The 15288-nt window shown below is 35.9% G+C and overlaps 1 protein-coding gene across 3 annotated transcripts in view; it reads left to right on the top strand.

The window, feature by feature from the left end:
* The window catches only part of LOC110260784 (uncharacterized), a 566816-nt gene that overhangs the window by 81986 nt on the left and 469542 nt on the right, over positions 1-15288 (top strand). For 2 of the 3 annotated variants that reach the window (XM_084957372.1, XM_084957370.1), the window contains one exon: positions 2563-2604. The exons of the other annotated variant lie outside the window; for it this stretch is intronic. In XM_084957372.1, the coding sequence (XP_084813498.1) occupies positions 2563-2604 (42 nt within the window). The remainder of the gene's footprint in view (positions 1-2562; positions 2605-15288) is intronic. 3 annotated transcript variants of the gene reach the window in all.

Below are 15288 nucleotides of genomic sequence, written 5' to 3'. Positions count from 1 at the left end.
CTCATTTTCATGTTTTGGATTCTTTTATATCACAAGAGAGTTCTCAAGCTTGTCCACGTCATAAGTGATTTTTTTTCTCTTGGATGTTTTTGATATTTTAGTGTTTACTTCTAGTAATGTATAAGGTATTTACATAACAGTATTTACTTTATTATAGCCTTTCTTTGTTTTTTCACTTTTCTTTTGGCTGAGTAGTTAGTTGTTTTCAAGTCATGTTTCTTCATATGCATATAGAATCTATGATTTTTGTAGTTTTGTTGGATATTACTTCTTGGAATAAATTTTTTATGAAAATGATTTTAACTATTATTAATCACTATACTTATATCTTTCTTTGCTTACAGAATTTTTGTATTGGTCCACTGTCATTTTATATATTTATTTCCCCAAATTCTAATACTCATTTAAAAATCTAAGATAACAAAAATATTTATCTTTTTTTTGTTCTTTTTTTTTTTGGTCTTATTAGGGCTGCACCCATGGCATATGGAAGTTCCCAGGCCAGAGGTCTAATTGGAGCTACAGCTGCTGGCCTATGCCACAACCACAGCAACTCAGGATCCGAGTCACATCTTCGACCTACACCACAGCTCATGGCAATACAGCTCATGGCAATGCAGCTCATGGCAATGCCAGATGCTTAACCCACTGAGTGAGGCCAGGGATCAGTCCTGAGTCCTCCTGGATGCTAGTCAGATTCGTTTCCGCTGAGCCGTGACGGGAACTCCAACAAAAACATTTAAATAGTTAATTCCACTGAAAAGAATTAGCCAAGGAAATGAAATGTAAGCATCTACTAACAATACAATACAATAAAAGGTAAAGAATTTGAACTGAAGCATTCAAACATGCAAACAATTTTTTTTAAACTAAACACCAGGAAGAAGATACTTAAGCCTTAGCCCTTTATTTGTATACAAGCATTTTAAACAGTGTATATAACATGAGAAGTCATTTGGGTCAAAAAAGAAGTCAAAAGTGAAAATTCCTAAAGCAAGCCTTAGGAATGTGGATGTTTAGATGTTTTCTGCTCTTCTAATTCTTATTCATTAGATGAAGTAGAGAAATGGGTATAAATAAGCAAGATTGAAGCAAGATAGAGACAACCCCATGTGGATGTGCCTATTGATACCATGTTAAGAAGAATAAATTCCTTCTGAAAGGAATTTGTGAATATCCAGTCAATAGAAAAACACATTCAGAAAACATTTATTGAAATTATGACGTGTCGGGCACTGTGTTAGAACTTGGGGTGCAAAGTTTTTTTAGGGGGTACAAAGTTTTTCTTGAGAAGTTCAGAGTCTTTTTGGGGGCTGATAAACACAAACATTGAATAAATACTTACAATGTGTATTCTCTCTCTCCTCCTTCTCATCAGTGTATCTAAAGTGATTTGTACAAATTATATATGATATATATTTGTATATATACAATTTATCTGTGTATATCATATCTTGGGATGTACAGAGGAAAATGAATCATCTGTATATACACAAGGGAGTTGGTAACAAAGGTAACAATTATGTGAAATATTTTGCCCTTTTAGTTTCCTATTGAACCTAGAAACCATCAATGTTCCTGAAACTTTAAAACAAAACTCAGATATTGCCGTAGTTGCACATCTCGTGCCCACTAGTAGCTAAGCATCTGCCTCACAATAGCATACAAAAATCTGGAAGGTAATAAAAATGGTGCAAATGGGTTCTCCATTTCCATTCCAAGAAAAACCTCCTAATGGGCTGCTGATGAGCTAATCAGGTCAAGTGTTCTCTGAGTTGCCCTCTTTATACAGAGTCAGCAAGCATAACATTTTGTTAACCTATTGACACAGACGAAATTTGTTTTCCATCTGACCTTTTACAGTAACTACTCAAAATTACTTTCTCTTCAGCTAACACCGTTAATGGCTAAATTATCCAAGTTTAACCCTCATAGACAGGAACATTTAATTTTGTTTTTGTTGTTTTTGTTACTCCTGATCATTTTTTTCTCTTTTAGCCATTATTCCTTTCCTTAGGGAAAAAATTAATTTTACAGAAAATTTGTAGTTTTGGTTTAGAGAGTAATGCTCTTGATCAATTTGGAACCAGTCACAGTAATTAGTGATTTTGCAGATATTACCTTCATATATGTTAAAATGGTCACATGGTAATTTTGTAATGCATAGAAATTCTATTAATTAAAAGTTTATAACCGTTTATATGAGATAGAATGAAAGTTCAACTTTGGGCTACATATGAACAAAGGGTTTCCTAAGGAATAGTTATTGAAACAAAAATATAGAGGGCACTTTAAACTTGGAAATAAGCTCTTGACTGAAATGGAAAAGCAAATTGTGGGTTCTTGCTACATTCTATATTAAATCTTGATTCTAAGAATGTCTACTCACTAAAATTTTTTAAAATATATTCTTTGAAATTACTAAAAATTTCTTCAAAATACGAGCACTTTTTTCAAATTATCCTAAAGTCGACCTTGTATCTTTTTCAAATTAATTTTTCTGTAAATAAGCCCAAATTGGAAATTTACTCTAGTAAATAAGTTTTTAATCATTTTCTTTAGTCATTACAGAGTCACAAGTGGTCATCCAATTCAATCCCAAAGGTAAGCCTTTTTTCGCTCTTGAGTGGTTGGACCGATTTGAAGTACTTGAGAATGAGATTATATATATTTCCTCTTCAGACTATTTTAACATTTACTATCCTAAAAATAGTAAGTATCATTAAATCTGTTCACCTCTCCAGTTTTCATAGGGGAAATCAAACTTGCTCACATTATATTTCTCATGAATATGCATAGAGGCTCTTCACTTAATATTTTCCACCATTGTAAGCAGATAGATTTTTTTTTTTTTTTTTTTTACACTCGTTAAAAAACTTCTATAGACTTGAAAGGACCAAGAACATTTTGGATTGTCATCAGCAAGTGGCCATTGTTCCTCTTGGAAGATGTTCCTGGTCACTGAAAAGTGTATTATTGTAACCATAGCTCATTAAGCTGGGCTCAGAGACCCACAAATTATACTACCTGTTGCATTTCATTCAGTTAAATATGTAAAGTGCATTTTTATTCTCTATATGTTTGACTAACTGCCTTGTAAAGTGTTATAATGAAATTGAATATCATTGTGTCCTTATAATAGAGAAGTAATTCATTTGAAGCAGACAGTAATGCTAAGTAATATTTTTGTTATTAAATGCAATTATAAAATATTTCTCCTAATATTTAACTTATTTGAGGGGGATGTTGAGTGAAATCTCCTTTATTTTACTAAGTTGTAGACCCGAGTACCAGACAGTCATAGTATCTCTTTGTTCCTTTTAAAGCAGAAAAACATAGGCCTTGCATGGAAATTCTTAAGAAATGTCAAAGAGCTAGTCCTCTTGGAAAGGTTAGTAGTTATAGAGAAATATTTGAAAAATATAAATGCAGCAGTTTTAAACATGGTTTAGTGCCCAGAATAACTCATTGGTTTTGTTTTTCATTTTTTAACATAAATATCAACTGCCACTGTGTAATTGAGTCACAAACACATTTGAATTCAGGAATTTTTATACTGAAATATTTCTCTGTGAACAAATCCTGTTTCACCAAACAGAAAGATTTTGTTACTGTTTGTGTGTTTTTAAAAGCAAGAAAGCCTTTATTACATAATACTCTGTTGGGTATTTTATGTATCTGTGTACTTTCTTATTCCATTCCCCTTCTCATTTTTGTCTTCCTCAAAATATGTAGGACAGCATTTTTGCATGCTTGCATATACAAAAGAATATAGCATTGTGGTTAAAAACTTGGATTCTGCAGTCAGACTGCCTGAGTTCAAGTCTCGTTCTGTAACCTTTAGCTCTATGACCTTTACAGTTCACTCAAACCTGTGGTGCTCAGTTTTCTTGTCTGTAAAACTAGAAGTTGCGTTAAATGTTCATTGATTGAATGAATTAACACATGTAAATCACTTAAAATAGTGGCTGGCATATAGAAAATTCTTAGCAAATGTTACCTAATTTTAGCAAGTATTTATCAAGCACCTATTATACCAATACTGTGATAGAAATGCTGGGATGCCACAGTGAACAAGGTAGGCATATTTACCCCTCTTATAGCATTTACAGTTTATTGAAAGATTTAGACAAATACATGGTCATTATAATACAGTGCAAAAGACCCTATAATAGGGTAGTGTAGGGTCCCACAACTGCCTAGTAGGGAACACTTTACCCAGACTAAGGAGAACAGAAAAGTTTTTCTGGACTAAGCAATGTCGAAGTCAAGATCTAAAAGATGGATGTGACTTTGCTATGTGCTAGTGGACAGGGTGGAGGAATAGAGTTTCAAGCAGATAGGGTAGCCAGAGGACCCATTATGAGAAATTCCTATATGGGAGAGAGAGAACATGGCACATTTAAGGAATTAAGGAGGCTTAGTCAAATGTATTATATAGTTCAGGGTAGAGTGCAGGAGGTGGTACACGAGGCCACTTTATTCTTTTTTTGTTGTTGTTTTTTGGCTGTACCCACAGCATGTGGAAGTTCCCCAGCCAGGGTCTGAACCTGCGCCACAGCAGTGACTCAAGCCACTGCAGTGACAACACCGGATGTGTAACCTGTTATGCCACAAGAGAACTCCATGGCCACTTTGTTTTGAGAAGAATAGGGGGTCACTGAAGAGACAGAAGATGAGCATGTCATGTTCAGATTTTAGCTTTTTATAGATCCCTGTAATTCCAGTGTAGATCATGTATCAGAGTGAATTAAAAGTGGATACAGGTAGGCCAGTTAAAATGCTAGTGCAGCATCCAGGAGAGAGATGTTGGAGGCTTGGAACTAGAGTAGTAACAGTGAAAATAAAGAGAACTTGAGTGATCTGAGAAACATTTATGGGGAGAGAATCAGAACAATGTGGTAATAGTATGGTGCTGGATATGGAGTGAGTGGGAGAAAGGAGACCTAAAGGTGGACTCCCAGGTTTCTGGCTTGAGTGTGTGAATGGTACCATTCACTAAGGCGGGAAACACTGCATTGAAGGGACAGTGATCATTGTTGTCACTCAGCATGTATTCTTGGTACTTATGGCCTTCTTTTCTATCAGAAGTTGCCCCCTCCTCAGTCTTAGTCCTTGTGTTCCTAGATGGAATTGACTCTACCTCCAGTTCCAGGAGTGGGGCTTTTGCTCCAGGCAGAGCCATTCAGTGTACCCCATTCTTCTAGACACATTTCAAGCTAGGTTACAGCAATGCACCTGACACAGTCAGCTTTTGCAAGACTTATTGAAAAAGACATGGATATCATATGGAATTTGTCTTTCTCTTTCTGACTTACTTCACTTAGTATGAGAGTATCTCGTTCCATCCATGTTGCTGCAAATGGCGCTATTTTGTTCTTTTTTATGGTTGGGTAGTATTCCATTGTGTATGTATACCACATCTTCTTAATCCATTCATCTGTCGATGGACATTTAGGTTGTTTCCGTGTCTTGGCTATCATGAATAGTGCTGCAGTGCTTATGATGGAGCATGATAATGTGAGAAAAAAGAATGTATACATGTATGTGTGACTGGGTCAGTTTGCTGTACAGTAGAAAATTGACAAAACACTGTAAGCCAGCTATAATGGAAAAAAATAAAAATCATTATAAAAAAAGCAAACTATCTTTGAGCTATTAAAAAAAAACATGGACATGGAAATTGGTAGAGATACTGTATTTATCTTGAACCTACCAAGGGAATGTTTGTCTGAGAATGGAGCCAACAGAATGGAAGGCAGATCCCAGAGACAGACAAGCAGAATCTTGATGATGTCCTTTAAGTACTGAATCCAGCCATTCCTGAAGCGATCCTATCCCTTGGACTTTTTCATATGGGCACTGAAAAGTTATCATTCGGCTTAAGCCAGAGGGGTTGGATTTTTAAAATATATATTAAAAAACCGATAAAGATAAGAAACCACACATGAAGTAGCTATTTGAGGTGAAAGATGATGAGTTTAGCTTTGGTTTGTTGTTTGAGGTGTGTGTGAGGTATCTTAGTAGAGTGGAGAGGTCCTGTAGGAAACATACAAAGGAAGTTGACGACACCTGATAAGAGTTGGTGGTAAAGAGTTTTAGAAGGTCGTTTGGCAATGCATGCAAAAGAAATCTCTAAAAAATGCTCACATTAGTTGACATCCTAGTAGAACCACCTAGACTCACAGAGTTTGAAGGAGATAATTCTTCAATTTCAATCTCTTCAGTGATTACTGATCTATTAAGGTTTTCCACTTCTGTGACATTCTGAATTTTATATTTAGTCTTCACCCTTGATTTCTGACTCAGAGCCCCTAAAAGTCTTTGTAATTTCCATAGTGCTAGGAGTGTTAGGAGCATATTTTGTTCTAATATTTTGTCTTTAACCCAATTAATTTCTGACACAAACTCCTAAATCCATTGTAACTTCCTTGATGATAAGGTCATATTTTGTTCTAATACGGGAACTCTTTTTTTTAATTTATTTTTTTCCACTGTACAGCATGGGGACCAAGTTACACATACATGTATACATACTTTTTCCTCCCATTGTTGTGTCACGATGTAAGTATCTAGACATAGTTCTCAATGCTGCAGAGCAGGATCTCATTGTAAATCCATTCCAAGAGCAATAGTTTACATCCATTAACCCCAAGCTCCCGATCCCTCCCACTCCTTCCCCTCCCCATGGGCAGCCACAAGTCTATTCTCCAAGTCCATCATTTTCTTTTCTGTGGAAAGGTTCCTTTGTGCCATATATTAGATGCCAGATATGTGATATCATATGGTATTTGTCTTTCTCTTTCTGACTTATTTCACTCAGTATGAGAGTCTCTAGTTCCATCCATGTTGCTGCAAATGGCATTATGTCGTTCTTTTTATGGCTGAGTAGTATTCCATTGTGTATATATACCACATCTTCCGAATCCAATCATCTGTCGATGGACATTTGGGTTGTTTCCATGTCTTGGCTATTGTGAATAGTGCTGCAATGAACATGTGGGTGCATGTATCTTTTTTAAGGAGAGTTTTGTCTGGATATATGCCCAAGAGTGGGACTGCTGGGTCATATGGTAGTTCTATGTATAGATTTCTAAGGTACCCCCATACTGTTCTCCATAGTGGCTATACCATCTTACATTCCCACCAACAGTGCAGGAGGGTTCCTTATAAGGCAACTCTTAAAGGCTCCTGGATTGGGGCTGGTCACCAGATAGACCAAGCCATGATTAGAAGTTTGGAACTTTTAGTCTCACCCCTCATCCTCTGGGAAGGGAAATGGAGCTAGAGACTGAATTAATAATTGGTCATGCATATGTGATAAAGCCCCTGTGAAAATCCCTGAAGTACAGTTTGGAGGACTTCTAGTTTGATGAACAAGAACACATAGAGGTGCTTGGGATGTTGGTGTGTCCAAAGAAGGTACAGAAACTCCATACCCCTTCTCATATGCCTTGCCCTATGTACTTACTTCTTCATCTGGCTAGTCATCTGTATCCTTTATCATACCCTTTACAGTAAACTGACAAATGATGGGTATGAGTTTTGCTGAGTTATGTGAGTTGTCATAGTAAATTATAGAAGGAGGGGGTCATGGGAACTCCTGATTGATAGTCAAGTCTGCCAGAAGTATGCATAACCTGGGGACCTATTACTTGAGACTGGTATGTAAAGTGGGGGGCAGTCTTGTGAGACAGGCTTAACCTGTGGGCTCTGATGCTATCTCCAGATAGTGTCAGAATTAAGTTAAATTACAGAGTACCCAGTGTCCATCAGAGAACTGAACTGAATTGTTATGGGAGAAAAACCTAAACATTTGGTCACAGAGGTGTTAGAAGTATTATGTGTAGTAGAGAAAACTGTTTTTCTTATTCAACTTCTAGGTCCAACATTTACAATGTCCATTCATTTCCAGTTTTCCAGTTGTAGTAAACTGAATAATGACTTTCCCAAAGATGTCCCATATCTTAATTCCTGGAACCTATGAATGTTATCTAATATGGCAAAAAGCACTTTGAAGATGTGATTAAGTTCAGGATCTTGAGATGGGGAGATTATCCTGGATTATGTAGGTGGGTCTAGTATAATCCTATGGGTCCTCATGAAAGAGAAAGTTATATGATAGAAACAGAGATTGGAACAATGCACTTTTGAAGATGGAGAAAGTGGCCACAGACAATGGGATATATGTAACCTCTGGAAGCTGGCAAAGGGAAGGAAAAAGATTCTCTTTTAAGGCCTCCAGAGAGAACAAGGCCTTGCCCACACCTTTTCTTTAACCTTATGAAACTAATTCCTGACTTCTGGCCTCAATATCTGTGAGAAAATAAGTGTGTTGTTTTAAGCCATCAAATTTGTGGTGATTTGTTATAGCAACCATAGGCACCTAATACATCAGTGTGATGTTGTATATAAAGATTTAACAGCTTTATTGAGATATAATTCACTCTTGTAAAAATCATCCATTTAAATGTAAAATCCAATGGTTTTTAGTATATTCACAGATGTGCACAACCATCACTGCAGTCAATTTTAGAATATTTTCATAGCCAGCAGAAGATATCTGTATACTTTAGCTATCAACTTTCTAATCCCCTATGGTCCTAAACAACTTCTAATCCACTTCCTGTCTATACAGATTCTCTTATATTGGCCATTTCATGTAAACAGAATCACACAATATGGTTTTTTTTTTTTTGTGATCAGCTTTCACTTAGCAAAATATCTTTAAGGTTCATCCATGTTGTAGTGCCTATCAGTATTAATTCCTTTTTAAGGGTGAATATTACTCCATCATATAGATATACCACATTTTTTTTTATCCATCAGTTGGTTGATGGACATTTGCATTAACTATTATGAACAATGCTGCTATAAACATTAGTGCACACATTTTTGTGGGAACATATGATTTGTTTATCTTGGGGATATACCAAGGAGTGGAGTTACTGAGTCATATGATAATGCTATAATTCTTTATGGAACTTCAAAACTGATTTCCAAAGTGGCTGTACCTCTTTACATTCCAGCCAGTGGTACATGAGGGTTCTGATTTCTCTATATCCTTTCCAATTTTATTATATGACTTTTTGATTTTATCTGTCCTAGTGAAGTGGTATCTCATTATAGTTTTAATTTGCATTTCCATGATGACTGTTATGGGATGAATTAGGTCCCTCTCAAATTCATATACTGAGTTCTTAACCATTAGTACCTCATAATGAAATTGTATTTGGAGATAGGGCCTTAGTTAAAATGAGGCCATTAGGGTGATCCCTAATCCATTCCGACTGGTGTCCTTATAACAAGAGATTACAACACAAAGAAATGTGCGTGTATAGAAGAAAAGACTATGTGAGAACATACAGTGAGAAGGCAATTATTTTCAAACCAAGGAAAGGGACCTCAGAAGAACCCAAACTTGCTTACCCTTTAATCTTGGACTTCTAGCCTCCAGAACTGTGAGAAAATAGATTTCTGTTGTTTAATCCATCCATTTATGGTATGGTGTTATGGTGGTACTAGCACACTAATGTAATGACCAGGAATGTTGTGCATCTTTTCACATGTTTATTGGCCATTTGTATATTTTCTTTGGAGAAACATTAATTTGTTTTTTTAGCCCATATTAGATTAGGTTATTTGTCTTTTTATTGTTGAGTTGTAAGTACTTTTTATGCATTCTGGATACTAGACCCTTAGAAGATATATGATTTGCAAGTATCTTCTCAAATTCTGTGAGTTGATGTTTCATTTTTTGGTCGTGTGCTCTTGATAAAGTCCAATTTTTTTACTTTTTTTCCCTTTTCTTGCTCATGCTTTTGGTGACATATTCTTTTCCAAATCTGAGGACATGAAAATTTACCCCTAAATTTCCTTCTAAGAGTTTTGTACTTTTAGCTCTTAATCTATTTAATTTAATTATTGCATGTGGTGTGAGGAAGGGGTTTTTGTCTTAAAAATCTATTTTATTTTTTATTATTTTATTTTATTTTCCCACTGTACAGCAAGGGGATCAAGTTATCCTTACATGGATACATTACAATTACATTTTTTCCCCCATCCTTTGTTCTGTTGCAACATGAGTATCTAGACAAAGTTCTCAATGCTACTCAGCAGGATCTCCTTGTAAATCTATTCTAAGTTGTGCCTGATAAGCCCAAGCTCTGATCCCTCCCACTCCCTCCCTCTCCCATCAGGCAGCCACAAGTCTTTTCTCCAAGTCCATGATTTTCTTTTCTGAGGAGATGTTCATTTGTGCTGGATATTAGATTCCAGTTATAAATGATATCATATGGTATTTGTCTTTGTCTTTCTGGCTCATTTCACTCAGTATGAGAGTCTCTAGTTCCATCCATGTTGCTGCAAATGGCATTATGTCATTCTTTTTATGGCTGAGTAGTATTCCGTTGTGTATATGTACCACATTTCCGAATCCAATCATCTGTTGATGGACATTGGGGTTGTTTCCATGTCTTGGCTATTGTGAATAGTGCTGCAATGAACATGCGGGTGCATGTGTCTCTTTTAAGTAGAGTTTTGTCCGGATATATGCCCAAGAGTGGGATTGTGGGGTCATATGGAAGTTCTATGTATAGATTTCTAAGGTACCCCCATACTGTTCTCTATAGTGGCTGTACCATCTTACATTCCCACCAGCAGTGCAGGAGGGTTCCCTTTTCTCCACAGCCCCTCCAGCACTTGTTATATGTGGATTTATTACTGATGGCTATTCTGACTGGTGTGAGGTGGTATCTCATGGTAGTTTTGATTTGCATTTCTCTTATAATCAACGATGTTGAGCATTTTTTCATGTGTTTTCTGGCCATCTGTATATCTTCCTTGGAGAAATGTCTATTCAGGTCTTTTGCCCATTTTTCCATTGATTGATTGGTTTTTTTGCTGTTGAGTTGTATAAGTTGTTTATATATTCCAGAGATTAAGCCCTTGTCCGTTGCATCATTTGAAACTATTTTCTCCCGTTAAGACAGGGATTCCCACTCTTACCACTGCTCTTTAATATAGTTTTGGAAGTCCTAGCCACAGCAATTAGAGAAACAAAAGAAATAAAAGGCATCCATATAGGAAGAGAAGAGATTAAACTGTCACTGTATGCAGATGACATGATACTATACATAGAAAACCCTAAGGACTCCACCCAAAAACTACTTGAACTGATTAATAAATTCAGCAAAGTAGCAGGATATAAGATTAACATTCAGAAGTCAGTTGCATTTCTGTATACCAGCAATGAAACATTAGAAAAGGAATACAAAAATACGATACCTTTTAAAATTGCACCTCACAAAATCAAATACCTCGGAATACACCTGACCAAGGAGGTAAAGGACCTATATGCCGAGAACTATAAAACTTTAATCAAAGAAATCAAAGAAGATGTAAAGAAATGGAAAGATATTCCATGTTCCTGGATTGGGAAAATCAATATTGTAAAAATGGCCATACTACCCAAAGCAATCTACAGATTCAATGCAATCCCTATCAAATTACCCATGACATTTTTCACAGAACTAGAACAAACAATCCAAACATTTATATGGAACAACAAAAGACCCAGAATCACCAAAGCAATCCTGAGAAACAAAAACCAAGCAGGAGGCATAACTCTCCCAGACTTCAAGAAATATCTCAAAGCCACAGTCATCAAAACAGTGTGGTACTGGTATCAAGACAGACAGACAGACCAATGAAACAGAATAGAGAACCCGGAAATAAACTCTGACACTTATGGTCAATTAATCTTTGACAAGGGAGGCAAGAACATAAAATGGGAAAAAGAAAGTCTATTCAGCAAGCATTGCTGGGAAACCTGGACAGCTGCATGCAAAGCAATGAAACTAGAACACACCCTCACACCATGCACAAAAATAAACTCCAAATGGCTGAAAGACTTAAATATACGACAGGACACCATCAAACTCCTAGAAGAAAACATAGGCAAAACACTCTCTGACATCAACATTATGAATATTTTCTCAGGTCAGTCTCCCAAAGCAATAGAAATTAGAGCAAAAATAAACCCATGGGACCTCATCAAACTGAAAAGCTTTTGCACAGCAAAGGAAACCGAAAAGAAAACAAAAAGACAACTTTCAGAATGGGAGAAAGTATTTTTATTTTTAAATTACTCAATGAATTTTATTGTATTTAAAGTTGTACAACAGTCATCACAACCAAATTTTATAGCATTTCCTCCCCAAACCCTCAGTGCATCCTCCCATTCCCCAGCCTGTCTCATTTGGAAACCATAAGTTTTTCAAAGTCATAAAGTCTATTTCATTTTAAAGTCTATTTTGTCCGATATTTATATACGTACTTCAGCTTTCTTGTGCTTGCTTATTTAATGATTTCCGTAATTTTTTTACTTTCAATTCATTTGTTTTTTAAATTTAAAGTGTGTGTTCTGTAGACAGCATATATTGGATCTTATTTTTCATTCAGTCTGACAATTTCTGCCATTTGATTGGATTATTTAAACTATTCACATGTAATGTTATTATTGATATAGCTGAAATTATGCCTGCCATTTTTCTTTTTGTTTTTTATATGTCTCATGACTTTTTTGTTCTTTTCTCTTTTTCTGCTTTCCTTTGGATTAACTGAATATTTTTAATTTAATTTATATTTCACATTTTAATTTCTTTATTACATTTTCACTATTTTTTAGTGTTTTGAATATTTTATTTCCTTATTGATTGCTCCAATGGTTACCATATACATTGTAATATATCAGAATCAGCTTGAGATTTGTTCTAACCTAATTTTAGTAAAATATACAAATTTTACTTCTATATATTCTATACTCCCTTTTGTGGCATTATTATTATTATGCATATTATATCTTTAAATATTGAAATCCCCATAATACATTTTTAAAATTATTACTTTGTATACTTTTATGTATTTTAAAGAAGCTGAGAGAAGAAAGAAATGAAAGTAGGTGTGTGTGTAGATGTATGTATACACTTGGTTTTATTAGCCTTCTTATTTATCATTTCCGGTTCCCATCATTTATTTCTGTGGATGTGATTTACATTTGGGGCCATTTCCTTAGCCCAATACAACTTTGCTCCCACTCATCTCTTTTATTCTGTTATTGGCAAATATATTTTATTTCCATTATGTTATAGGTTCAACAATAGATTGTATATATTGTTTCATACAATTACTTTTAAAATCAGTTAAGAGGAGAAGAAATGTGCAGTTTTTTTGTAATTACATAGTTACTTTATTAGTACTCTGTTTCAATATAGGTTTGGATTACTGTCAGAGACCAATGGTTTGCAGCCTGAACCTCTTTTACTATTTCTTATAAAGTGGGTTTTGTAGCAGCAAATTCTGTTTCTGTTTATTGGTAAATGTCTTAATTTTGCCTTTTATATGTTGGATTTAGAATTCTTGGTTGATATTTTTTTTTCCCCTTTCTGCACTCTGAATATATTATCCCATTGCTTTTTTGGCCTCAAATGATTCTGCAGAAAAGGTAGCTGTTAATCTTTTTGCAGTTCTCTTGTAAGTGATGAATTATTATTCTCTTGCTGCAGTCAAGATGTTCTCCTAACCTTTGGCTTTCAGCATTTTTACCATCATGTATATGTTTGCGGATCTCTTTGCATTTATCCCACTTGGAGTTTATCGACCTTCCTTAATGTGTAGATTAACACTGTCAATAAACTTGAGACCTTTATAGCCACTATTTTTGGAATATTTTTTTCTGCTTTTCTCTCTCTTCTCTCCTTCTGGTTCTCATACTTCTCTGAGGATCTGTTCATCTCTTCTCCATCCTCCTTTATGTCTCTGGATTTCTTTTTTCTTCCTTTTCTTTTTTCTTTTTGGTCTTTTTAGGGCTGCACTCATGGCATATGAAGATTCCCAGGCAAGGGGTCAAATCAGAGCTTAGCCACCAGCCTACACCATAGCCATAGCAACACCAGATTGGAGCCACATCCACAGCCTACACCACAGCTCACAGCAATGCTGGATCCTTAACCCACCGAGCAAGGCCAGGGAATGAACCTGCGTCCCCATGGATGCCAGTCAGACTCCTCTCTGCTGAGCCGCGATTGGAACTCCTTTTGGATTTCATAATTACTATCAATATATCTTTGAATTTATTAATTCTCTCTTCTTCCAAATTTACTATTGAGCCCCTCTGGTGAATTTTTCTTTTCAGTTGTGTTTTTCAAGCCCAGAATTTCCGTTTAGTTCTTTTTGAAAAGATAATTTCTATCTCCTTATTGGTATTTTCTCTTTGATATGACATTGTCATCATACCTTCCTTTACTTTTTATTTATAGTTATTTTAAAATATTTATAATGGCTACTTGGAAAACTTTTTCTGTTAAATCCGACTTCTGGATTTTCTCACAGGCAGTTTCTATTGCCTACTTTTTTTTTTCAGTGTGTGAGTCATTCGTCCCTGTTTCTTTGCTTGTCTCATAATTTTTTTGTTGATGGAAACTGGACATTTTAGATAATCACTGTAACAATTCTGGTCCCCATCTTTCAGAACTTACTATTATTTTCTTGTTTACTTGTTTATTGAATGACTATACTCTTTTAGTGAAATCTGTTTCTTCCTATGCAATATGGAGCCTATATTGTCGTCCCTAAAGGGATACAACTTGGGTTTGCCCGCAGTTGCCCTGGGAAGACAGTGGATTTGGCAGTGCTTTTTCTGTCTATATCTTTCTTTGATCATACCCAGCTGTTAAGCTCTACCAATTGCTGACAGATTGTTCTATTCAACAGTGTCTTGGGACACAGATTGCTCCACAAACTGTAAACTGTGCAGTAAAATTTGGGCTCCTTTGAAAGGATAGTTCCTAATGTCAGTATTTAAGATATGTTCTGACCCCGGGAAGGTTCCTCCTAGCTGTCCCTTTTCCTATTTCTCTCCACCATCCAGCTTACAGTTTAGTCTGTATCTCCAATGAATCTATCAGTTTCCTTCCAATTGCTTCCCACCACACTTTGACTGTCTTTGAGAGTGCCTTTAACCTTGAACTTCTCCAGGCTTTATTGGAAATGGAGTCAGTTCCTTTGGGAAGAGGTTCTGAGTCCTCTATTTTATAGCTTGCTTCTCTCTCTGGGCAAAATCTCTGGGCCACAGCATCATCACCCAGCCACATCAGCACCACTCAGCTCTGGTTCTGGGGCAGGGATAATGGCATAGCTCTCTAAGTGGCACTTCCACCTTAGGAGCTGAGCTCTTGATGGAGAGGAAGCAGCAGGCCCATGTCTCTGTGGCTTCTCTTTTCTCCATAT

This window comes from Sus scrofa, chromosome 5, assembly GCF_054392235.1.
Source record: "Sus scrofa isolate SSC_HxYL_T2T_F1_AM1 chromosome 5, Sscrofa_HxYL_maternal_Yorkshire_Landrace_v2.0, whole genome shotgun sequence".
NCBI lineage: Eukaryota > Metazoa > Chordata > Mammalia > Artiodactyla > Suidae > Sus > Sus scrofa.
Note: the sequence above shows the minus strand (reverse complement) of the source record. Positions and strands in the feature narration are given on the sequence as shown.